This window comes from Mobula birostris, unplaced genomic scaffold (assembly GCF_030028105.1).
Source record: "Mobula birostris isolate sMobBir1 unplaced genomic scaffold, sMobBir1.hap1 scaffold_508, whole genome shotgun sequence".
NCBI classification, from domain to species: Eukaryota; Metazoa; Chordata; class Chondrichthyes; order Myliobatiformes; family Myliobatidae; genus Mobula; species Mobula birostris.
Window position 1 is genome coordinate 69,381 of NW_027278227.1, and position 12,913 is coordinate 82,293.

A 12,913-nucleotide genomic window follows, 5' to 3' on the forward strand; every position below is an offset into this window, starting at 1 on the left:
TGGCTTTGTACCAGATGACTGGAAAGTTGCAAATGTTACTCCACTATTTAAGAAGGATGGGAGGCAGCAGAAAGGAAGCTATAGACCTGTTAGCCTGTCATCAGTGATTGGGAAGTTGTTGGAATCAATTGTTAGGGATGAGATTACAGAATATCTGGAGGCACATGACAACATAGGCCAAAACCAGCATGGTTTCCTGAAAGGAAAATCCTGCCTGATTAACAGACTGCAATTCTTTGAGGAAAATACAAGCAGGGTAGACAAAGGAGATGCAGTAGATATGGTGCACTTGGATTTTCAGAAGGCCTTTGACAAGGTGTCACACATGAGACAGCTTAGCAAGATAAGAGCCCATGGAATTACAGGGAAGTTACTAGCATGGGTGGAGCATTGGCTGATCGGCAGAAAACAGAGAGTGGGAATAAAGGGATCCTATTCTGGCTGGCTGCCAGTTACCAGTGGAGTTCAATAGGGGTCGGTGTTGGGACCACTGCTTTTTATGATGTATGTCAATGATTTGGACTATGGGATTAATGGATTTGTGGCTAAATTTGCTGATGATACAAAGATAGGTGGAGGAGCAGGTAGTGTTGAGGAAACAGAGAGCCTGCAGAGACACTTAGATAGTTTAGGAGAATGGCAAAGAAGTGACAAATGAAATACAATGTTGGAAAGTGTATGGTCGTGCACTTTGGTGGAAGAAATAAACGGGCAGACTATTATTTAGATGGGGAGTGAATTCTCCCCATGCAGAGATGCGAAGGGACTTGGGAGTCCTTGTGCAAGATACCCTAAAGGTTCACCTCCAGGTTGAGTTGGCTGTGAAGAAGGCGAATGCAATGTTGGCATTCATTTCTAAAGGTATAGAATATAAGATCAAGGATGTGATGTTGAGGCTCTATAAGGCACTCGTGAGACCACACTTGGAGTATTGTGTGCAGTTTTGGCTCCTTATTTTAGAAAGGATAAACTGATATTGGAGAGGGCTCAGAGAAGATTCACGAGAATGATTCCAGGAATGAAAGGGTTACCATATGAGGAACATCTGGCAACTCTTGGACTGTATTCCCTGGAGTTCAGGAAAATGAGGGGGGATCTCAGAGAAACATTCTGAATGTTAAAAGGCCTGAACAGATTAGATATGGCAAAGTTATTTCCCATGGTAGGGGAGTCTAGGACGAGAGGGCACAACTTCAGGATTGAAGGACGTCCATTTAGAACAGGGATGCGGAAAAATTACTTTAGTCAGAGGATGGTAAATCTGTGGAACGTTATGTCATGAGCGGCTGCAGAGGCCAAGTTATTGGGTGTATTTAAAGCAGAGATAGATAGGTTTTTGATTAGCCAGGGCATCAGAGGGTATGGGGAGAAGACAGGGGAGTGGGGATGACGGGAAGAATTGGAATTGGATCAGCCCATGATTGAATAAAGGGGCAGACACAATGGGCCGAATAGCCTACTTCTACTCCTATATTTTATGGTCTTATGAATAGCCAGAGGCTTTTTCCCAGGGCTGAAATGGTTAACATGAGGGGGCATAGTTTTAAGGTGCTTGGAAATAGGTACTGAGGAAATGTTGGGGTTAGTTTTTCACACAGAGAGTGGTGGGTGCGTGGAATGGGCTGCCGACACGGTGTTGAAAGCGGATACAATAGGGTCTTCTAAGAGCCTCTTAGAAAGGTATGTGGAGCTTAGAAAAGTAGGGGGCTATGCGCTAGGGAAATTCTAGACAGTTTCTAGAGTAGGTGACATGGTCGACACAACATTGTGGGCCGAAGGGCCTGTAATATGCTGTAGATTTCTATGTTCTGTGTTCTTTCTGTGTTTTAAAATTTAGTGGGAAGTTGGAGAATTGGGAATCTTTTGTAAGTCAACAGAAGGCAACTAAAAAGGAGGGAACAGATGAAATATGATGGTAAATCCAACAAAGAGGATTTTTTCAGATGAATAAAGAGCACGAGAGAGATGAGACCAGATATCACACCACTGGAAAATGACACTGGAGAAATAGCAATGGGCGACAAGGAAATAGTGGATGAATTGAATAAGAACTTTGCATCCGTCTTCACTGTGGAAGAAAGCAGCACCATGTCGGATGTTCAAGTGTGTCAGGAGCAGAAGTGAGTGTAAGTGCTATTTCCAGGGAGAAGGTGCTTGGGAAGCTGAAAGGTCTGAAGGCAGAGGTCACCTGGACCAGATGGACTACACTCCAGGATATTGAACGAGTTAGCTGAAGAGATTGAGGAGGCATTAGTCATGATCTTTCAAAAATCACTCGATCCTGGCAAGGTCCCAGAGGATTGGAAAATTGCAAATGTCGCTCCACCCTTTAAGAAGGGAGAAAGGCAGAAGAAGCAAAATTATAGGCCAGTTAGCCTGACCTCAATGGTTGGGAAAATGTTGGAGTCAATTGTTAAGGATGAGGTCTCAGGGTTCTTGAGGGCACTGAAGAGAAAATCTTCCCTGACAAATCTGGTAGAATTTGAGGAAATAACAAGCAGGATAGGCAAAGGAGAATTGGCTGATGTTGTGTATTTGGATTTTCAGAAGGCCTTTGACAAGGTGCCATGCATGAGGCTGCTAAACAAGGTAAGAGCCCATGGCATTATGGGAAAGATACCAGCATGGATATGGCAGGAGGCAAAGGGGGGGAATAAGGGGAGCTTTGTCTGCCTGGCTGCTGGTGACCAGTGGTGTTCCACAGCTATCGGTGTTGGGACCCATGCTTTTTTATGTTATATAGGCGTTAAGATAAGTGTAGTTGAGGAAGGACCTAGACAGATGAGAAGAATTGGCAAAAAGTGGCAGCGTTGGGAAGTGTATAGTGATGCATTCTGGTAGAAGGAACAAAAGCGTAGACTATTTTCTAAACTGGCAAAAAATTTAAAAAGCCAAGGTGAGAAAGGACTTTGAAATCGTTGTGCACGATTCTCTAAAGGTTAACTTGCAGGTTAGACCATAAAATATAGGTGTAGAAGTAGGCCATTCAGCCCATCAAGTCTGCTCCACCATTCAATCATGGACTGGTCTAATTCTTCCAGTCATCCCCACTCCCCTGCCTTCTCCCCGTACCCTTTGATGCCCTGGCTAATCAAGAACCTATCTATCTCTGCCTTAATGCACCCACTGATGTGACCTCCACAGCCACTTGTAGCAACAAATTCCACAGATTTACCACCCTCTCACTAAAATAATTTCTCTGCATCTCTGTTCTAAATGGACGTCCTTCAATCCTGAAGTCGTGCGCTCTTGTTGAGTCGGTGGTGAGGAAGGCAAATGCAATGTGAGCATTCATTTCGAGAGGGCTGGAATGTAAAAACAAAGATGTAATTCTGAGGCTTTATAAGGGACTGCTGAGGCCTCACTTGGAGTATTGTGAGCAGTTTTGGCCCTTATCTAAGAAAGGATGTGCTGACATTGGAGAGGGCTCAGAGCAGGTTTACGAAAATGATTCCAGGAATGAGAGAATATCATACAAGGAGATTTTGATGGCTCTGGGTCTGTACTCACTGGAATTTAGAAGGATGAGGGAGGATCTCATTGAAACCTATCGAACGTTGGAAGGCCAAGACAGAGTAGATGTGGAGAGGATGTTTCCCACAGTTGGAGAGTCTAGACCCAGAGGGCACAGCCTCAGAATGGAGGGACATCAATTTAAAATGGAAATGAAGAATTTATTTAGCCAGATGGAGGTGAATCTGTGGAAATTGTTGCCACAGGTGGCTGTGGAGGCCAGGTCATTGGGTGTATTTAAGGCGGAGGTTGATTCGTCAGGGCAGGACAGGTTGCAGAGAGAGGCCAGGAGAATATTGAGAGGGAAAATAGACCAACCATGCTGAAATGGCAGAGCAGACTCAATGGGCCAAATAGGCTAATTCTGCCCCCATGTCTTCTGGTCTCTTATCCATGGCAATCTCAGTTCAGATGGGCTCTGAAGGGCCGGTTTTCATGCTGGATGATACAAGGACTGTGATGCCAATCCATGCTATTTTGACTTGTTTTAAGTTCTGAAGGATGAATGGAGAACTAATGAATAGTGAAAGGCTAGGATAGAGGATATTTTCATCAGTAGCAGAGTCAGATATCCATTTGTGCAGCCTCAGGGTACAGGGACATCCCTTTGCAATGGAAAGAGGAGGGATTTCTTCAGCCATGGGGTGGTGAATCTGTGGAATTCGTTGCCATAGACGACGGCTTTAAGGCTGAGATGGATACGTCTCGATGAGTAGGACAGTTAAAGGTTAACGTAGCAGGAAAGTGGGGTTGAAAAAAGAATAGATGAATGGTGAAGATGATTCGATGGTCTAAATGGACTAATTCTGCTCTTATATCTTGTGGTCTATACACTGCCCCATCTTCACCATTTGAAGGACAAAGCCCGGTGACCTCTGGGTTTGAGAGACTAGTAAATGTTCACAGTACACATAAAATCATTCCCAGTCCAAGTTAAGATTAACACCATTAGCATCGGGATGGGCACAGATAGAGTAGGCCAAATGACCTGTTTCTCAGCTGTGAGGGCATAGGATACCAGTGGAATGGATGAGATCAGGAGACAAGGATCCTCGTCACTGCTATAATCCCAATGGAGAAGTAGTTCTGTCCTCAGGCCACTGCTCACCTGCATTCCTGATATCAGTCACAATCTGCTGGGACAGAGATCCATTGTAAAATGCATCAGGACCTTCATCTGCCAGCACCTGATAGGTTTCAGCCAGCTTTGGGAATCTGATGATTTCGCCTTCCTGGAGAATGGTACCATCGACTTTACAGAACACCTCACTGTGGGGAGGAAGCAAAGAGTCAGGTGGCTCTAGCTGCAATGCAACAGGTTGTGAACTGCTCACAGCAAGAGTGTACAAGACTGCAGGCTACTTCCTCCACTGACTCCCGACACAAACACTCCTCCTCTGCTTTCTGGCTTCAGCCTTTACCAATATGTGGGACTTAAGCAGTCAGTGTTTCAGTATTTACTGACGAGAGCGGATTGGAGGGTAGTGAAGCAGAGTGAAGTGAGTTAATGTGCTGGGACGTTTTGAGATTAGGGGGGAGGTAGTGCGGGCTCTTCTGTAAGGCATTAAGGTGCGCTAAGTCCTTAGGTTCTGATGGCATATATCATAGAATATTGAAAGAAGCAAGTGAAGAGATTATTGGTTCTTTGGGTTTGACACAGATCTTTATGTCCTCAATAGCAACAGGCAAAGTCCCAGAGAGTGGCAATGTTGTGCTTTTGTTCAAGAAGTGAACTAAGGATAATGCAAATAGTTATAGGCCAGAGCAACAAACACTTTGTGGGTCAGAATCAGAATCAGGTTTATTATCACCGGCATGTAATGTGAAATTTGTTAACTTAACAGCAGCAGTTCAATGCAATACATAATCTAGCAGAGAGAAAATACTAATAATAAATAAACAAGTAAATCAATTACATATATTGAATAGATTTTTTAAAATGTGCAAAAACAGAAATACTGTCTATTAAAAAAGTGAGGTAGTGTCCAAAGCTTCAATGTCCATTTAGGAATCGGATGGCAGAGGGGAAGACACTGTTCCTGAATCGCTGAGTGTGTGCCTTCAGGCTTCTGTACCTCCTACCTGACAGTAACAGTGAGAAAAAGGTATGCCCAGGGTGCTGGTGGTACTTAATAATGGATGCTGCCTTTCTGAGACACTGCTCCTTAAAGATATCCTGGGTACTTTGTTGACTAGTGTCCAAGATGGAGCTGACTGGATTGGCAGCATCTACGGAGAGGAATAAAGTGTCAATCTTCCGGGTCAACTCCCCTCATCAGGACCAGTCAGCCGTTATAGGCCAGAGAGCCTCACATCAAGGGCAGGAAATTTATCGGAGAGGATACTGAGGGCTTGGATTTACGCACATTTGGAAAGGCATTGCCTGCTGAGGGACAGTCAGCATGGCTTTGCGTGGGGAAGGTCATACCTTAAAAGTTTTTTGAGGAGGTGACAAAGATGTTTGATGAGGGCAAGGCAGTTGATGTTATCTACATGGACATTCGATAAAGGCTATAAAACCATATGATACATGAGCAGAATTAGGCCATTTGGCCCATCGAGTCTGCTCCGCCATTTCATCATATCTGATCCAATTTTCCTCTCAGCTCCAGTCTCCTGCCTTCTCTCCGTATCCCTGACCAATCAAGAATCTTTCAACCTCTGCCTTAAATATACATAATAACTTTGCTTCCACAAATGCCTGTGGCAAAGAATTCCACAGATTAACCACCCTTTGGCTAAAGAAATTCCTCCACATCTCCGTTCTAACAAACATAGAAAAACATAGAAAACCTACAGCACAATACAGGCCCTACCTTAGAAATTACTAGGGGTACCCATGGCCCTCTATTTTTCTAAGCTCCATGTACCTATCTAAAAGTCTCTTAAAAGACCCTATCATATCCACCTCCACCACCGTTGCCGGCAGCCCATTCCACGTATTCACCACTCTCTACATAAAAAACTTACCCCTGACATCTCTTCTGTACCTACTCCCAAGCACCTTAAACCTGTGCCCTTTTGTGGCAGCCATTTCAGCCCTGGGAAAAAGCCTCTGACTATACACATGATCAATGCCTCCCATCATCTTATACACCTCTATCAGGTCACTTATATTCTAAGATGGTGTTCTCTGGTCTTAGACTCTCCCACCGTAGGAAATACCCTCTCCACATCCACTCTATCAAGGCCTTTCCACCATTCAATAGGTTTCAATGGCGTCACCCCTCATTCTTCTAAATTCCAGTGAATACAGGCCCAGAGCCATCAAACCTTCTTGATATGACAAGCCATTCAATCATGAATCATTTTTGTGAACCTCCTTTGAATCCTCTCCAGTTTCAGCACATCCTTTTTAAGATAAGGGGCCAAAACTGCTCACAATACCCCAAGTGAGGCCTCACCAGTGCTTTATAAAACCTTAAGATTACATCCTTATTTTATATTCTTGTCCTCTTCAAATGAATGTTTAACATTGTATTTGCCCTCCTCACCACAGATTCAACCTGCAAATTAACCTTTAGGGAATCCCGTACAAGGACTCCCAAGTCCATTTCACCTCAGTTTTTTTGTAATTTCTCTCCATTTAGAAAATGCAACCCTTTCATTCCTTCTACCAAAGTGCATCGAACACTCCCCAACACTGTATTCCATCTGCCATTTCTTTGCCCATTCTCCTAATCTGTCTAGGTCCTTCTGTAGCCTCTCTACTTCCTCAAAACTACCTGCCCCTCCACATAACTTCATATTGTCTGCAAACTTTGCAACAAAGCCATCAATAAGGTTTCTCCTGGTAGTTTGATTCAGATGGGATCCAGAGTGAAATGCAAGTTCACATTTGGAACTGGCTTGCCCATAGAAGGCAGAGAGCTGGGTGGAAGGTTGTTATTCTGTCTGGAGATCCGTGACCAGTGGTGCTCCGCAGGGTCGGGTACTGGGACCGCTCTTGTTTGTGACATATATTAATGATTTGGATGAAAATGTAGATGGGTGGATTTTTAAGTTTATCAATAACACCAAGATTGGTCGAGTTGTGGATGGTGTAAAGGACAGTGTGATAGAGGTGTGGCCAAAAATGTGGCAGATGGAATTTAATTATGGTAAGTGTGAGATGTTGCACCTTGGGTGGTCAAATGAAAGGAGAAAGTACACCGAGGTAAAGAGGGATCTTGGCATCCAGATCATTGCCCACTGGAAGTGGCTACACAAGTGGATGAGTTTGTGAAGACGGCGAGTGGCATGCTTGTCTTCATTGGTAGGAGTGTTGAGTACGAGAGTATGGGGTCATGCTGCAGCTCTATAAAAGTTCAGGGAGAAAGATTGGCATTTTTTGTTACATGTACATCAAAACAGAGCAAAATACATCATTGACATGAAATCAAATCAGTGAGAAAATCCTGAGCAGCCCACAAGTCTCACTGCACCTGAAGCACCAAAGTTGCATCCCAAAACTCACTGACCCTAACCGTACGTCCTTAGAATGTGGGAGAAAACCAGAACCAATTGGTCGCCTCACTATAGGAAGGATGTGGAAGCATTGGAAAGGGTACAGAGGAGATTTACCAGGATGCTGCCTGGTTTAGAGAGTATGGATTATGATCAGAGATTAAGGGAGCTAGGGCTTTACTCTTTGGAGAGAAGGAGGATGAGAAGAGACATGATGGAGGTGTACAAGATATTAAGAGGAATAGATAGAATGGACAGCCAGCGCCTCTTCCCCAGGGCACCACTGCTCAATACAAGGGGACATGGCTTTAAGGTAAGGGGTGGGAAGTTCAAGGGGGATATTAGAGGAAGGTTTTTCACTCAGAGAGTGGTTGGTGTGTGGAATACACTGCCTGAGTAAGTGGTGGAGGCAGATACACTAGTGAAATTTAAGAGACTACTAGACAGGTATATGGAAGAATTTAAGGTGGGGGGTTAGATGGGAGGCAGGGTTTGAGGGTTGGCACAACATTGTGGGCCGAAGGGCCTGTACTGTGCCGTACTATTCTAAAAAAGCACCCAGAGGAAACACACATGTTCACAGGGAGAACTTACAAACTCCTTACAAATAGTAGCAGGACTGCATCCTATCATACAGCTGGGCTGTAATAGCATTTTGCTAACTGCCTCGTGACCATGTCACTATCACTTCAGTCAGACTGCACTTGAAGTACTGTGTGCACTTCAGTCAGACTGCACTTGGAGTACTCTGTGCACTTCAATACAGTCAGACTGCACTTGGAGTACTCTGTGCACTTCAATACAGTCAGACTGCACTTGGAATACTGTGTGCACTTCAGTCAGACTGCACTTGGAGTACTGTGTGAAGCTCTGGTCACAGTGAGAGTCCACTGAAGGTCTTTGTTGTGGAATCTACGAGCAGCCTCTTCTAGTGATACGTGACCAGCGTATTGTATTAAAGAATGTAAGATATACTTTCTAGTTAGTAAATTGATTCCTTCTCTTCTACCCACAATGCAATCAGAATTCCCTTGCCCTGAACCACACTCCCAGAACTGGAACTTCTGCTGCACATTCCAGACATTTTGGGTCATCAGGTAGACCTGAGACAGTGTGGCATCCTTTCTGGTGTCCCTTTGGATCGTCTGTGCTGTAATAGTGTGCCTTTTAATTTGCATTAGGGAGAATACGCTAACGAGTGCCCTGTTTTGTCAGTTTTTCTGCTATTTCCTTTTCCAAAGGTAAATGAAACAATGCATCAACATTTCTAAATTGGATTTGACATTGTAATTGTGTCCTCCAAGAAACAGAGCCCATCTCTGTATTCGTGCTGCTGCTGTGGATTGAAATTGGACAGTAGTGGTTGATGATCAGTACTGATGGTAAACTCTCTCCCATACGGGTACTGATTGAAGTGTTTTGCACCCCAAACCAGACTCAAAGCCTCTCTATCAATCTGTGCGTAATTTTTCTCTGCAATGGTATGGAGACATGATGCAAGGGCTATGGGGCGTTCACTTCCATCATGGATAACGTGAGCCATGTCTGCACCAGCTGTATTCCATAAGACAAGGCATCACAGGCAAGCTTCACTGAACTCCAGGATCACAGTGTCTGACCTCACACTGCTTTGTCCATTGCCATTTCTTCCTGATATGATTTCTTTCCAGACAATGTGGATCATAATGTGTGGGTATAGTGTCTAGTGTCATCATTTCCTTCACCTCACACTGCTAATTTGTCCATTGCCATTTCTTCCCGATCTGTAGTAATGAGCTCGAGGGGTGGAGCACAGTAGCCAGGTTCAGCAAGAACCTATGGTAATTGACAAATACAACGTGTGCATCCGTTGTCCTTGGGACATCCACCACTGCTTGAATTTTCTCAGCACAATTGTGTAATACTTCTGTGTCAATAGAGTAACCACAGTAAGTGATGCTTGATTTAAAGAATTCTCACTTGAGCCCATAATCTTCTCATCCTTTCACACTGTCTTGAGATGTTGGAAGGGCTCCTTGTCACCATCACTGGTAACAGTGATGTCATCCAGGTAACACTGAGAGCCTGAGCAGCCTTGCAGCACCTGGTCTCCAGCTTCCTGTCAGAGTGCAGGTGCAGGTGCTCCCCCAGAAACAAGCAGCACCTGGTCTCCAGCTTCCTGTCGGAGTGCAGGTGCAGAGGCTCCCCCAGAAACAAGCAGCACCTGGTCTCCAGCTTCCTGTCAGAGTGCAGGTGCAGGTGCTCCCCCAGAAACAAGCAGCACCTGGTCTCCAGCTTCCTGTCAGAGTGCAGGTGCAGGTGCTCCCCCAGAAACAAGCAGCACCTGGTCTCCAGCTTCCTGTCGGAGTGCAGGTGCAGGTGCTCCCCCAGAAACAAGCCTATTATAGTGATAAAGCCCCTTGAGAGTGTTTATGGTGAGAAACACTTTAGACTGTACTTCCATCTCCATCTGTAGGTAGCCCTCAGCTAAGTTCATTTTGCTGAAGTGCTTCCCTCGAAAATATATCCCCTGCCCCGGAAAGAAGGTATTGATCGACTTTCAGTACTGATATTGTGAGAATAGAATCATCACAGACCTTGACAGACCTGTCCTTCTTGGCTACTGGGACCACTGGCATTACCCATGGGCTCCACTCAACCTTGGAAAGAATTCTTTCAGCCTTCATGCGATCTAACTCACTGGCTGCTTTATCACAGACAGTGTAAGGAACTGGATGTGCTTTGTAAAATTTAGGTGTGGCATTTTCAGTTAACAGTTTTTTTTTCCTCTTGACATGTTTGAGTTTTCTCATGCCATCCTTAAACACTGCCGTGGTGTCATCCAGTATCTTTCTTAATTCCCTTTAGTAGACTCTATTGCAGGGGAAGTGGCGTGCAAATGGTGGATGGATCTCTAACCAAGTTGTAGTTGTCTCAGTCAATCATTCCCCACAATGCTGTCCCTCCTGTTTCTAATGCATACAAGCCCAATGTGGCTTGTTGGTTGTTGCATTTCACTGTTACGGATGTTGTCTCTGCAGGAGTTATCTTTTCTCCAGAACGTTTTTAGGTCTTAGCAGGCTTCAGTTCTATATCTTTGAATTGTCATTCAAACTTATTTTGTGGAATGACTGAAACAGCTGAGCCAGTGTCCAGTTCCTTATTAATTAGTTTGCCATTCACTTCTGGTATAAACCATATTGCTTGTCTCCCGTTAGTTTTCACAATGTGAATTGCTTGTCTCCTGTTAGCTTTCACAATGTGATTTGCTTGTCTCCTGTTAGTTTTCACATTGTGAATCTCAAGGCTACCCTGTCCTGTGTTACTCTCATCATTATCAGAATTTTCATCAAAGCATGCAGATTACTTCTCATTTTGAAACTGCATCTTGACTTTTTCTCTTCCCTGCCCAGTCCATTTATTTTTGTCTGCTGGACATGTTGTTTGTATGTTTCCTACTTTGTTACATTTTCTGCAAGTTTCACCTTTAATCCTGTATTGGTCTGGTCTGGTGTATGTGAGCCCCTGTCACAACAGTAATGTAATTTATTTCAGCCAGGCAGGTTTCTGTTTAGACATTGCAATTTTGTTCACACTCCCTTTCATTCCTGACTGCAACTCAATTGTGTATGGCTGCAGTTTCCGTTGATACAGTGATTTCAACTGTTCTTTTAAATCTGAGTTATACTTCAGTTAGGATCCATTTTTCAATGCTTTCTTGTAAGATTCCATGAACTAAATGATCTCTCAGTTCATCACTTAGCTGAACTGACAATGCTCAAATAATTTCTTCCATCCAGTTACATATGTTGGAACGGACTCCCCTCCCTTTTGATTCCACTTATGAAACCTAAAGCATTTGGTTCTAAATGTTCTTGCATTACATTCATGATATCAGTAAAGCTCATTTCAGCTGGTTTGGTTGGAGCAGTTAAACTTCTACTAAGCACTTCTACTTCTACTTCTGCTTCTGCTTTTCCACCTATTGCATCCAGTAACCCTGGAACTGGCTTTCCATTAGCTATTTAATTTGCTTCTAAATACTGTTCAATTCATTCAGTATACATCATGTGATTTTGCCTGTTGTGTAAATCGAACACATCGACCTTTCAAATATAGCCAGCCATTTCTGCTTCTTTTTAAAAAAATTATATTTATCACATGGTACTCACTGTTAAAGAACCTGTGGCCATACCTGTTGCTTGTTGCTTTCATTTATTTTCTGCCTTTTTTAAAAAACTCAGTCATCTCTCTCCCTTTCTGAAGAAAAATAGCGCTGTGCTTTTTTTTAAACTCAGAAGTCTCTCCTCGCTTCCAAATTAAAAACATGCTGTACTTCAAGAGGTAGGTAGACGTCTTGGGTTCATGTTAAACCTTCTTCATTACCACTGTTATGTATTGCAGCTGCGGAAACTAATTAAAAGAAAACTTGTGTACACTTAAGCTCACATATGACATAGTGGTGTAATGAAGTATGCATTTATGTACTTCTCGTGTATAATCCATAAAGAATGTTTAATCAAACAATATCTTTACAATTATACTCAAATATTGAATACACTACAACACACCCTCTAATCCGGACAGCATCCTGGTAGATGTTGCCTGATTTGTTGAGTTCCTCCAGAATCTTGTGTGTGCTCCTCTGGATTTCCAGCATCTGCAGAATTTCTTGTATTTATGATTTGCTAAGCTGTCTGGAGTAGCACCAGTGAACTGTATATTGGTTCCCATCCAGTTATGGGCTCATCATGAACAGCAAAGACATGGCCTACAGAGAGCACATGGGAGAGCTCAAGGTCTGGTGTCATCAATGTCAATATAACAAAGGAGGTGGTTATTGACTTCTGGAGAACTCACACCCCTCTTTACATCGGTGGAACAGCAGTAGAAACTGCGGGCAGTTTCAAACTCCTGGAGCGTACACCTTGTACTTCATCTCAAGGCCCCAGAACACATTATGCATAATCAGGAA

At 43.7% G+C, this 12,913-nt stretch overlaps 1 protein-coding gene across 1 annotated transcript in view; it reads right to left on the reverse strand.

Moving 5' to 3' along the window:
* Positions 1–12,913, reverse strand: part of LOC140193340 (glutathione hydrolase 1 proenzyme-like) — a gene marked incomplete at its 3' end in the record, with an annotated part of 245,683 nt that overhangs the window by 33,993 nt on the left and 198,777 nt on the right. The window contains exon 6 of the mRNA XM_072250662.1: positions 4,622–4,782. Coding sequence (XP_072106763.1) covers positions 4,622–4,782 — 161 coding nt within the window. The remainder of the gene's footprint in view (positions 1–4,621; positions 4,783–12,913) is intronic.